At 36.8% G+C, this 12435-nt stretch overlaps 1 protein-coding gene across 1 annotated transcript in view; it reads left to right on the top strand.

The window, feature by feature from the left end:
• The window catches only part of LOC137394930 (lipoxygenase homology domain-containing protein 1-like), a 51909-nt gene that overhangs the window by 1671 nt on the left and 37803 nt on the right, over positions 1-12435 (top strand). Inside the window, 13 exon segments of the mRNA XM_068081707.1 lie at positions 376-567; positions 1176-1303; positions 1760-2113; positions 3071-3236; positions 3800-4044; positions 5607-5706; positions 6977-7121; positions 8516-8618; positions 9903-10055; positions 10331-10564; positions 10758-10893; positions 11455-11702; positions 12106-12241. Of these exon segments, the coding sequence (XP_067937808.1) occupies positions 376-567; positions 1176-1303; positions 1760-2113; positions 3071-3236; positions 3800-4044; positions 5607-5706; positions 6977-7121; positions 8516-8618; positions 9903-10055; positions 10331-10564; positions 10758-10893; positions 11455-11702; positions 12106-12241 (2340 nt within the window).

Below are 12435 nucleotides of genomic sequence, written 5' to 3'. Positions count from 1 at the left end.
CAAAGTCAGGTTGTTTGTAAGAAATGTATTTTATTGCTTGTGTGTGTTAAATAACGTGCAGGTATGTGCTTGGTTACAACACTGTAGGATAAGAACATTCGTGAGGTCCTGTATAGCTTATATGCCAATAGTCCTTAGAAACCAATAAAGCCGTTAATCCTATGCTGTTGTAATCTGATAGCTTTAACACCATTGCAATATCATTATTGACCTTGATTCTTGGTAGCGTCTCACCATTTCCGTAGACATCGTTACACTACATTAGACCTCGAAACACAATTACACATCAGTGTGCTTCAAGTGTACTTATTAGGTTATGTTGTTAGTTTTCTTGCACATCCCATCTGTTTATGCAGGATTCTTGTGTTTTTGTAGCACCAACATACAAGCCCTCCTATTCAAGGGATGCGTACTACAACACCTACACTCCAGTCAAGCCTAAAAGGAGGGAATTTACAACTACGGAATATCGAAGTATTTACTCTCCTGCCCAGCCTTCTAGTCAGCGTCTTCACTCTGCTCCTTACCAAAATCGTCAAGTTCAAGCTTATAAAAATGCCTCAATAGGTAAGAATTGTGAACTGATATAAACAAGCTGAAAAACAAAAAGGCAAGCAATTTATTAAGAACATGATAAATCATCTGACGCAGAGTATAGCAAGGAATTCCATACACCAAAATAAGTTTTGCAATTTTAAAAAATTGGAGTTTTGCTCTCTATATAATATCTTCAGTGTCGTTCTGCTGCTCTTTATCAATAATTGACTGCGGCTAAAAGAACAACGTAACCACTACTAACCGCGAAAGTAATTCAAAAACTTAGTTAAGTCATGATTATGCTGTTGGCAGATGTTTTTAGCGATGAGTTATCTGCACTTGTTATCATGTCATCTTGTTGCAATGTTATATCAAAGACTTTTTTAAGACTTCAGGAAAGATTTTGGCATCAAATTTTGGAAGGCGATCGGTAGACAAAAGGCTGACAAACAAAATACATATATATTAATTTCCAGTATAAGTCATCGTAAGGTGATGTGATGAGTTTTAACCTATAATTCTTCATCACACAGATCGGTTAAATTAAGATTTTAGCTGGATCAATCTATTGTTTAGCTGCCAATCCTCCAACTGAATATGTATTTATTACCATTCACTGTAACATAATTGTCTTGCAGGTCGACCCACTGTTGATATCGGTGGCGGAGTGCCAAGCATAGGCATGCCTAGGTATGATGCCCTTGGTGACCCTCATCTTCAAGAGTACTTCCTTCGGAGGTTCTCCAACATCCCTCGACGCCTAGGGGTACGCTACTCTTTTGTTGGTATTGCAAAAGTTAGGTTTGTAAACCTTTCGTAGTAATTTTTGTGTCACTCAGAGTCAAACTTGAGTTATATATATTCTAAATATAACCCCAAATCTCTTGAACAGTAAGGCCTGTATGTTGGTGCTACAACTACACGAGAATCATACATAAGCAGATGGTACATACAACCAAACCAACAGCATACATCTTATAAGTATACTTGAAGCGCACAAGCAAATAAAATACAGTTTTCACATGTGTTTCATCCATTAGACTCTTCGTTATGTTCTGGTAACATATTGTCAGCCGTATACGTTCAAGGTTGACCATTAGAAAAAGTGTGAAGCAAATATTCATCTAGTGGCTTTTTAAATCTGTACAAGCATTCGAATCAGCTTTGATCAGGGTTTGCAGGATGATAGGTATTGAGAGTCACTTAAATGATTTGTTCGTAGAGTGAAAAGCGCCGTGGAAGCCCGATGACAGATACTACTCATAAGAACAGACAATGGACGACAGATACTGTGAAGAAAACCACAATCCGTAAAGAGACCATATATAAAGTCCTAATCACTACAGGGAGTCACAAAACTCATGGGACGTCAGCTAGAGTCTATCTTAGGATGAAGGGCAGCAAAGGCAAGATGAACAAGAAATGCCTCAGTAAAGGCAAAGCGTCTGACAAGTCAAAAACTCCTAGAGAAAATCGTAAATCGAAGACAAAGCCTTTTAAATTCACACCTGGCTCTACCGAAACATTCCGAATCAAAGCACCAGATATTGGCGATATCAAGTCAATAACTCTCGAGGTACTAGAGCCTTTTTCTAAATGAATCTGACCTACATTGCATTCATAGCCCGAACTTGTGCTAACCATAACTAATCATAGCTGATGAGAAGTTGTGTCTTGTGCAGAGTAGTGAACTAATCACCAAACCATGCCTTCTCGTTCAGAGAAAAAAAGTATACTCATGCTAGAGACAGTACTGTTTCGGCTATTTAAGCCTCATCAGTGCAGCTCAGGGTTTATTTTTAGTAAGGCATATATGTATATACTATATAAACACATATACAATGTATATAAATATATACTATATAAATATATGTATATATAAACTATATAAACTATATACTAAATAAATATATACTAATATACGCATATGCATGACTGTGATCCTGGAGTGCGCGCAGGATAGCTTGCATAGCAGGGCGCAGCGCCTCCCTTGCACGCCAATGGTCTGAACCAGGCATTGGGATAATGTATTGGCAATGGTAGGAGTGAAGTGTATTGATAGGAAAGAAGACAGCAGTTATACAAACTACTAACTAACTAAAATCTCTTGCTGCATAGCTACAGAACTATAGATACTACGTATTATATTTGCTCTACTGATAGATAATATTATAACTTGAGTAGGTATCTATTTAGAGTTGTCAATATAAAAGTGCTGGCTATATACACTAATGTGTCTTTATTCTATTTACAGCTGGTATGTTAATCATCTATCAGTACTCTGCTATTATTTGAATAAGAGCGAATTGAATGACGACAGGAAAAATAAACAACTAACATGTTTGTAGAGAAAGAATTGAAAACATGATTTTATAGATGGTGCAAAGTTTCTAATTTCGACACATTGTTGGTCATGCTCATTTTGTGTTTGACTGTATCGCTGCTCTCAAAGAGTCATCCACCTTGTCGTTATCTAAGCATGAGTCACCACCTCTGGTGACTCATGTGTTATAATGACATATTGTATTTTTAGCACGATGGGCTGATGGAGAAGGATGCTTGGTTCGTGGAGGAAGTGGAGGTTATAAATACGGTGAATAATAGAAAATGGCTTTTTACCTGTAGACAGTGGTGGTCATTGCATCACACGGATTGTCAGATCTCTCGCACTATTCATGCTCAGCTAGCAGAAAAAACAGGTGACCAATCATGAGCACACGGCTGCTATGACAAGCATTACCAAGTTGCATTCATCTCAAGATTGTGAATTTTTGGGAGCAAAGTGTGTGGGTTAAAGACACTTTAACCCTTATATCAGTCAGAATTTTAACTCGTTTTTGCATGAAAAAGGTAGATTTAGGCTGAGAAGGTGTTCATGTAACGCTGAAATAAGGATGCTTAGCTTAAGGATGAGGAAGCTGATCTCGCGGAATGCACGAGAATGCATAATTACATGATGAGAAAGAGGTCAAACGATAAATATTCTGTACAACTATTCTAAATTCTTATATGCATCTTTACAATCTTAAGTCAGATTCATATATCATCTTGAAAATTAAAAGTTTAGATTTGAGCAAGAAGATTATAGTAAAATTGGAAACACTCAGGAATTACATCAGTAGCCCCTCTCTTCTTCAGAAAGCCGTAGCATTTAACAACCCTATGGTATGCAACCTCTTGTGGAATATTCAAATATCATTATACGAGTTTGCTGTTCTTTATCAAGCTGTCCCATTTTTATTCTTTATATTTTCTAATGTAGAATATGAAATAACTGCAATAACGGGTGACAAGAAAGGGGCTGGTACAGACGCCAATGTCTTTGTTACCATTTATGGTCAAGCCGGAATCACAGAAAAACTTTCATTGAAGAGCAGAAGCAAGAATGTGTTTGAGAGAAACAGGAGCGACATATTCACAGTGAAGGCTAAGTGTGTAGGGGAGATGAAGAAGATACGAGTGGAACATGACAACACTGGCACAGGCCCTGGATGGTACCTCGAGAGGGTGAGTCTAGACTTTCTCTTGTCAAGATAGTTGGGCGGTTAGCTGTCATAAAGTATCAGGTGCAACCTTTTTGGTGCAAAATGAGCAATTATGTGACTCTATAAGAACAGTAAATCACTCTGGAAAGTAACTATTTAACTGTTGTATCGGTACTTTACAGGATTGTTTAATTATCTCTTAGTAACGGTGGGAGTATATCAGGAGGTGGTTGTATAATCATACAGTTTAAAAACATGATGACCAACTTAATGTTATTGTCACTGCACACAATATTAGCTGTGGTTGCTCACGCTATTTTTTCTACTTTCTGACATTTTGTGGCTGGTATGTGTCCATGTTGGTAAAGTGGGTGAGATTGTCGACAGGTGTTGTTGGTATAGGGATGCTGTCTCTCGCGTTCTCACAAACGGCTGTATCACCTAAAGTAATTAAGAGTGCATTTCCCAAAACGGCCATGACCATGGCTCTCTCGTACTGCCTCTGATTTTTGTGCTAAGAAATGAGTATACATGTATATATATACTTTTACTTGATGAATGTTGGGTGTTGCACTTGTAATAAAAAAAGTTTTTGAACAGAGCATTTGCTTTTAATCAACACACACAACATTTACCAGTCTAAGTTTTAAATGAAGGTGTTTGTTTATTTTTGTGTACTGTGTTTATTTCTGTGTAATTCATACTTTACTGGCTGCAGTGCCTACTACAGCTCTGTACTGATTGCAATAGTCTTGTTGGCCATGTGAGGCATTTTTCTTCGTGTACACATATTTTTCTCTAGGAGGTCTAACGCATAATGCTAGATGATAATAACTATGTGCAAAGTTTATTCAATAGTGTAACAGCTTGAATCGCTTAGTGTATTGAATAAATGCCTGTCTGCTAAGGTGAAGGTTCTGAGTTCAAATCCAGTGCACAGCGGATTTTTCATTCCTAAAACTTTATCTCTAGAACTGGACACACGGAGAGATAGTATACAGCCAAACACTGATATTTATATATATATATATATATAGATTGGACAGTCCGTAAAAACTTTCATAAAAATATTTTTTATGTATAGCACTACAAAAAATCAATAAATAAAACGAAAGGTGTCATAAACACAAAAACAAAATTTATGCAAAGAAGACTTGAAACTACCAAGTTCAGGTGTACACCTGATCTCTTTTGACAAAGGATTGGAAGAATCAGCAATACAATTGTTGAGTGTATCTTTTGGTAAACACAAAATAATATCATCACTACGGGGATATCTGTTACTTGAGAATTAAAACATATTTAATATATGACTGAGTTAAACCATTCAGTATTTTGAATCCAACAATGTTAGTAAAATATTTGGCAGCAAACGGTGGTTATCTTATCGTAGCTATAAATGACAATTGATCTCATTCCAAAATAGTAAAATTTTTATTTACGCCAAGGATAAAGAGACTACGTAACATTTAGAGGTTTTAGCTCCGTTTCACTTCCTGCAATTCCTCCATTTTAACCTTCAAATTTCAGCTCTGCCTTGTCTTGCAGATAGTTGTCAGTGACCTGAAGCACCCAAAGTGGAAGTATTTTTTTCCATGTGGTCAATGGCTTGCCAAGGATGAAGGAGATGGTGCCATCTGTCGAGAATTAATGGGCAGCAAAGACCCGTTGGCCATGAGAAAACGTTAGTTTTTAAACGAGAAAGTTGTTTTTAATCTTTAATTATTGTAATTGATAAAAAGCTTCATTCATCTATTTGTATTATAATCTTACAATATTACACAGTTTACATAATAATAACCTGATGAAACAAAGGGCTGGATTGTGAGAAGAAAAGTCTACCTTATCGCAATATACAGTACGTAAAAAATCTCATGCCGATGGGACAGAAAATTATACCCTTACCGTTTGCCTTGGAGGGTTAATTATTTCATTTGAAAATTTTTTACACAATTACAGTTTATTGCAATAGAATTGAATTTACATACCTTAGCATAAACAGCAAATAATTATATACTGTAGGCCTACTGACAATACATGCGCAATCGACTGATTGAGATGTACTGATAGGAGAGAGTAGTTATGCTAACTGCTATATGTTTATTTTTACCTTCTGTGATATCCTACCAGGTTGGATATCACAGGTTAGGTCACAGGGCATGTCTGTCATTCTCTTACTCTGTAGCTACAGAACTATAGATGTTATATTTGTTCAGCTGAGAGATAATATTATAACTTGAGTAGGTATCTATTTAGAGTTGTCAATATAAAAGTGCTGGCTATATACACTAATGTGTCTCTATTCTATTTACAGCTGGTAAGTTAATCATCTATCAGTACTCTGCTATTATTTTAGTAAAAGTGAATTGAATGACTACAGGAAAAATAAACAACTAACACGTTTGTGGAGAGGGGGTTCAAAATCTAACAATTCTATAGATAATTGGGAGCGAGTGAGTTGAACATTCTCTATAAGATAATAGTCAGGTTTGGCTAAGTCAATCCTTCCAGACCTATCAGTAAGTCGTCAGATGGATGTTCCTTAATTTGGGTGCTCAGCAGTTGCATTCACTTCACTTTGAGTTGTGTAGAGTTGAATGCTAATTGGTTTATGTACTATTCATACTAACGCTCTGATATCGGTTGCTCTGGTTCAAATATTATTAGTTCAGTTGCCACTGCGCTGTCACACTCAAACTCTCTTCCTAGTTGTCACTGCGCTGTCACACTTTGGTCCTTGCTAAATATTACACAGATATAAATGCTAAATTGTTACCACAGGCTTTTTATTTATTTTGCCTTTTTTATAACATAAACAGTTTTAAGTTTATTAGTTATACTAATTATGTATTTTTAGTCATGAAGCTTTCTGTTCATGTCTTAAGGGAGTTGAACATATTTATATTTTGGATGTATTTGATTTTCTGAATCAAGTTAATCATTCATGGTTACAGTCAACTCGTACAAGATCACTGTGTTTACCGGAAACAAGGGCGGAGCCGGTACAGATGCTAACGTCTACATCACTCTCTTTGGAAAAGAGGGCGACTCTGCTGAGCGAAAACTTGACAATTCACTTAACAACTTTGAGAAAGGAGCGTAAGTGCTTTATTTATAACACATTTATACAGGTTAAACGAAGTGTCCTGTTCTGAGGGAGACTGGAGTGTTCAGTAGACACCACACACCACACACTACACACCATACACTACACACCACACACTACAGCCTAAACACTCGACTATTGTTTAGGCACTTTTATATCTTGATTTTGATATCAATTTCGATACGACTTTTAGGGGCATAAAAATCAAGTAGTGCTAGTATAGAGGCAGGTAGCATTGTTGAGCTTGCAACTTGACTTCTGACCAAATACCGTATATACTCTTGCGTTTTGTGAGTTGGTTTAATTAATCTTTTACACAAAAAATATGTTTTTGCACTATAAACAGGTAACATTTTGGCAAGGGTTACAAATTTATGCATTATCCTTGACCATAATCTATCTGGTAGCTCTACTATACATTCTCACGGAATTTTCAGCAAACCCTGATATTATCAGTCGACTACTAAACGTCCCTTAGTCTATACTATCTACAGTCTTCTTTTTGTTGCTACAGGAATAGTAAAACTTTATTCGGTGTTCCACTTGCCATCTACAAATATCACACATAAATGAGGACAGCGATGCCTTATTTTTCCTTCTAATTAACACATGTGTTTACATGAACTAGGTAATGCTTCTCCCACAGCAACTCTTTTTCCTGACAAGTACCTGTGGCACGATATCTTTTAGCTTTGCTCCTTATTCTGTCTTTCTCTTATTTTTATATTTATTTTGATTTATTATAGTTTTTACATTTACCATTATTATTTTATTCTAAGCGGTAATTCTCGGTTACACATTGCCCAAAAGTTGGTTTTCCTTAGCATATTCACAATTTGGATTTGGTGTAATTTGGAATTAGCTCCACCTATTCTATTCTTGAAAAAGAATAGATTTACTGTTGTTCACATGGGTATATCTGGTGCTAGCTAGGTCAGGCAAGCAGTATTAACTAAATTACTTGCATTGAAACAGTAGACTGTTGTCTGTCTCTTTATTTTGCATAGAGAACGTAAAACAAATGTGAGTGTGAGTCTATGACTACTCCATATGAGTCACATATGAAGTATATGAAAACTTCATGTTTTTTTACAAACAATCATGAGTCGCACTATGCATGCTATAAGTTTTTAGTATACGCTTACAGCATGCACAGTGTGACTTTATTTATTTATGTAAAAGGATTATACACAAGTAAATACAGTATTTAATTTCCTAACCAGCTTGCAGGTCCTACTTGGCTATTAATATTTTCAGCAATGTGCAAACAAAACTTAAAAACTTTACCCAAGGATAAAGCAAAATTAATGCTACAGTGTTTGACTAAGTGTTGTTATATAAGTCCAGAAAACTTGCAGCTTCAAACTATGTCATCGGTGTCTTACAGGAAAGATGAGTTTATCGTCGAATGTGGTTGTCTTGGCACGCTGTCAAGAATTCGAATCGGACATGATAACAAAGGTGGATCGGCTGGCTGGTTCCTCGACAAGGTAGTGTCGATAGTAGGGCACATCATATTGCCTTTTTATGGCCTTTCGGTTGTGCTTTTTGCTTAAAGGTCATGTCGGGCCATGTTCATGTGAAACAATCCGTTAACGCCATATTGTTAACATGTTCGTGTGAAACAATCTGTTAACGCCATGTTGTTAACATGTTTGTGTGAAACAATCTGTTAACACCATGCTGCTAAGCAGAGTCTTTTAAGTAGAATCATCAAATTTCAGATCATTTGGAGAATCAGTTTTCTTTTAACTGGCTAAAATTCAAATGCTTATGTAGTCACAGCTCGGAAAACAACTATGGTCTTTAAAAGTTAATTGATGTTATATAAAAAGAATTGCGTGTCATCTACAAAATGCTAGTCTGAGTTCCTAAATGCCTCAACCAATCATGATCTATTTTTGAAGTAAACATATTTTGCTAGCATTATATACAGAACAATATATTATATTATATTATTATATACAGAACAATTCCGTGGTACATTCAGCGAGGCACTGATAACGTTTAGTACAACTATTGCTCTTACTTTGTAACAGCCTGCAAACTCATTAAAGGAGTTATTAGAAATGATGAGGGGATATTCAAGTGAAGTCAGCCTCTATCCACCTTGATAATGATTTGATATTGTCCAATAAGATAATTGAGGAATTCAGCTATTCTCCTGTTAAGTTTGAGTGCCCTTAATAAGCAGTTCTAAATGATGGCGTACAATACGTAGTCATAACTGATGTTTGGGCCGTAATCAAACACGCGAGTACATTGTAGCCAGTTGTGAGAGAACTGATTCTTCGAATAACCTGAAGTTTGGTGATCCTACTTGAAAGACTCTGCTTAACAACTTCATGTTAACAGATTGTTTCACCTAAACATGGCCCAACATGACATTCAGGTTTAAAAAAAATGGAACTTATTATTTTTATTCTAATGGAAGTGGTGAAGTACTTCTTTGATTTTTAAGCTATTTTTTGCGGACAAGAAACAATCACGCACCTTGTCCATAGCTGAGGTTTATAGCTACTTTTTATATGATGGTAAAAGGTGGTATGCATTGATCAAATTCGGGCATCAGCTGTTGCTACCGTTTCCCACTTTTGCTAGTGTGCGCCTGAACGCTCTATCTCTGCTACAATGTTTTTACAAACTTGAATCAATTAGTTGCTACTGACAAGGAATAGCAGGACACTCCTAGACAGCAAGTGGCTCAGAAGAGTTATTTATGATCAGTGACCAGAACGTGTCATGTATGGACAAGATGCAATTTGGTTACGCAGGTGATCATAGATGACATGGATATGCACAGAGTCTATGAGTTTCCATGCAATCGTTGGCTGGCAGTGGATGAGGATGATGGGCAGATATCAAGAGATCTGTATTGCGGGCTTGATGAGAATGATGCTGCTCCAGGTGTACCATATATAGTACAGGTATGGGTGATTCTGTTCAGCTTCCTCGTTTTGTGCTCTACATTTATGATACTCACTATTGAAACTTTTTGACAGGCTGCAACAGGTACTGAGAGTCTCTGAATCTTTTTGACAAAATGCAGCAAGTACTGTAAATAAACCAATTGACAAATTGAAAATGTTTTTGTTAGTTCAATCGTCTAATTGCTTTTCAAGTCTTAGGAGTGATATGTGTTGGTAATGTAAATGTGCGATGCAGATACCGTAACCTTTGTTGGTACTCATTTATTTGACAGGTTGACACAGGTGATGTGAAATATGCCGGCACTTCTGCTCGAGTCTACATCGTCATGTATGGAGGCAAGGGTGGCACTCAAACAAGTGGTAAGATTTGGCTGAAAGACGGCAAATTTGAGCGAGGCCGTACTGATACCATCAATGTGGAGGTTGCCCAGATGCTGAGTCCTCTTTCAAAGATTGACATTGGACACGATAACTCTGGCTCAGGCCCTGGCTGGTTTTGCGAACAGGTTTGTATTATGGGACGTCCTTGTGTAATCAGAGACTTAAAGTTTGTCGGCTTAGCACTCAAGAACATAAGTCTGCAATGGTTTTATTGAAGAAAATTTGTATTTTAGGATTTTGTGCATTACTAGCTATGTGTTCAGCAAATCCAACTTGACCAGGCAATTTAACCAATCCTTGAGTGTCATCTTCTGACAGGTGATTGTCAGATGTCCCAGCGTTGGAATAGAGCAGACATTTTTGTGTGATAAATGGCTGTCACTTGATGAGGGAGAGGGGCTGCTAGAATACACGCTCATGGAGCAAGTCTCTCTTCGCAAACAAAAAGAAAAGAGTAAGTCAGACATCGATCTTTATGATGTTTTGTCTTTAATAATTTTGTCATAGACTGACATGAAATCAGGCTTTTATCGATTGCTGATTCTCTTGAGTTTACTTGTGAGTAAACTGAATTCAAACCCACAATTGTCAGTGTTTTAGCATAATCTGTGTGTCTTCTACTGCTCACAACATTTGTATGTCGGTTACTGACAGCACCCGTATGCCTGTTACTGACAGCACCTATATGTCTGTTACTAACAGCACCTATATGTCTGTTACTGACAGCACCTGCATATCTGTTACTGACAGCACCTGTGTGTCTGTTACTGACAGCACCTGTGTATCTGTTACTGACAGCACCTATATGTCTGTTACTAACAGCACTTGCATATCTGTTACTGACAGCACTTGCATATCTATAACTGACAGCACCTGTATGTTTGTGTCTAATACTGTGTTAATTAGTATCGACTACTTTCCTTATAGACATCGGTCAAGTTTTTCAAAACATTTTTCAGTGTCATTAGCTGAGAGCTTTTATGAAAGTCGTGTAATGAGTCGTTCTTTTTTACAGAGAGTACATGGTTTATTTGGATATACACTAGCGATGTGAGAGGAGCTGGAACTGATGCTAATGTCTATCTAGTTGTTTACGGTAACAAAGGAAAGTCTGATGAAATCTGGCTCGACAATGAATCCAACAATTTTGAGACAGGAGAGACAGACAAGTTCAAACGAGAGATTCCTGATATTGGACGGCCATTCAAGATTAGAATCGGCCATGATAACAGCAACCTAGCTTCTGCCTGGCACTTGAACAAGGTCTCGCCTCTTACCAAACATTACACTTACAAAGCATAGCAGTTACAAACCATAACACTTACCAAGCATAACACTTACCAAGCATAACACTTACAAAGCATAAAACTTACAAAGCTTTTGTTGGCTTTTTGATTCACAAACTCGTCAGCATATGCTGCTCATCGATGCTAACATGATTTTACATTGTTATTTACCAATAATTGAAGAACCATAACGTGCAAAATATTTTGTATGTCTTTATGCATTTTAACTTTATAAGAACAAACCTTTTTATGAGCATCATATTATACCCAATTGTAACAGCTGATCTTAATAGTATAGGGCTTGCCTTCCCATGATATCTTGTATTCGTGAAACTGTCACTCAGCTATCATATAAAAGTAGTTTTTTCTTGTTTATGCAGGTAGAGATGGAGAACATGGCAACCAAGGAGAAGTATGTGTTTAGCTGTAACAGATGGCTGGCAAAGAATGAAGATGATGGAGCTATAGTGAGGGAGATACCAGCTGAGGGGCCTGGCATTAAAACACCCCTTCCTTGTAAGTGACCACAAGTGACCATATGTGACCAAAGACAACAGACTCGATGTAAAAAAAGTGACTTAATTAAATTTTAAGAGTGGTTTTCAATGGGAGCGCCATTGATATATTTTAATTTTTAACTCGAAGAATTATATTTCAACAATTTATGAAATTTTTTATATATATGAACTGTTATGAAAAAAATTGATAAT

This window comes from Watersipora subatra, chromosome 4, assembly GCF_963576615.1.
Source record: "Watersipora subatra chromosome 4, tzWatSuba1.1, whole genome shotgun sequence".
Lineage (NCBI taxonomy): Eukaryota > Metazoa > Bryozoa > Gymnolaemata > Cheilostomatida > Watersiporidae > Watersipora > Watersipora subatra.
This window is presented reverse-complemented; position numbering and strand designations above follow the sequence as displayed.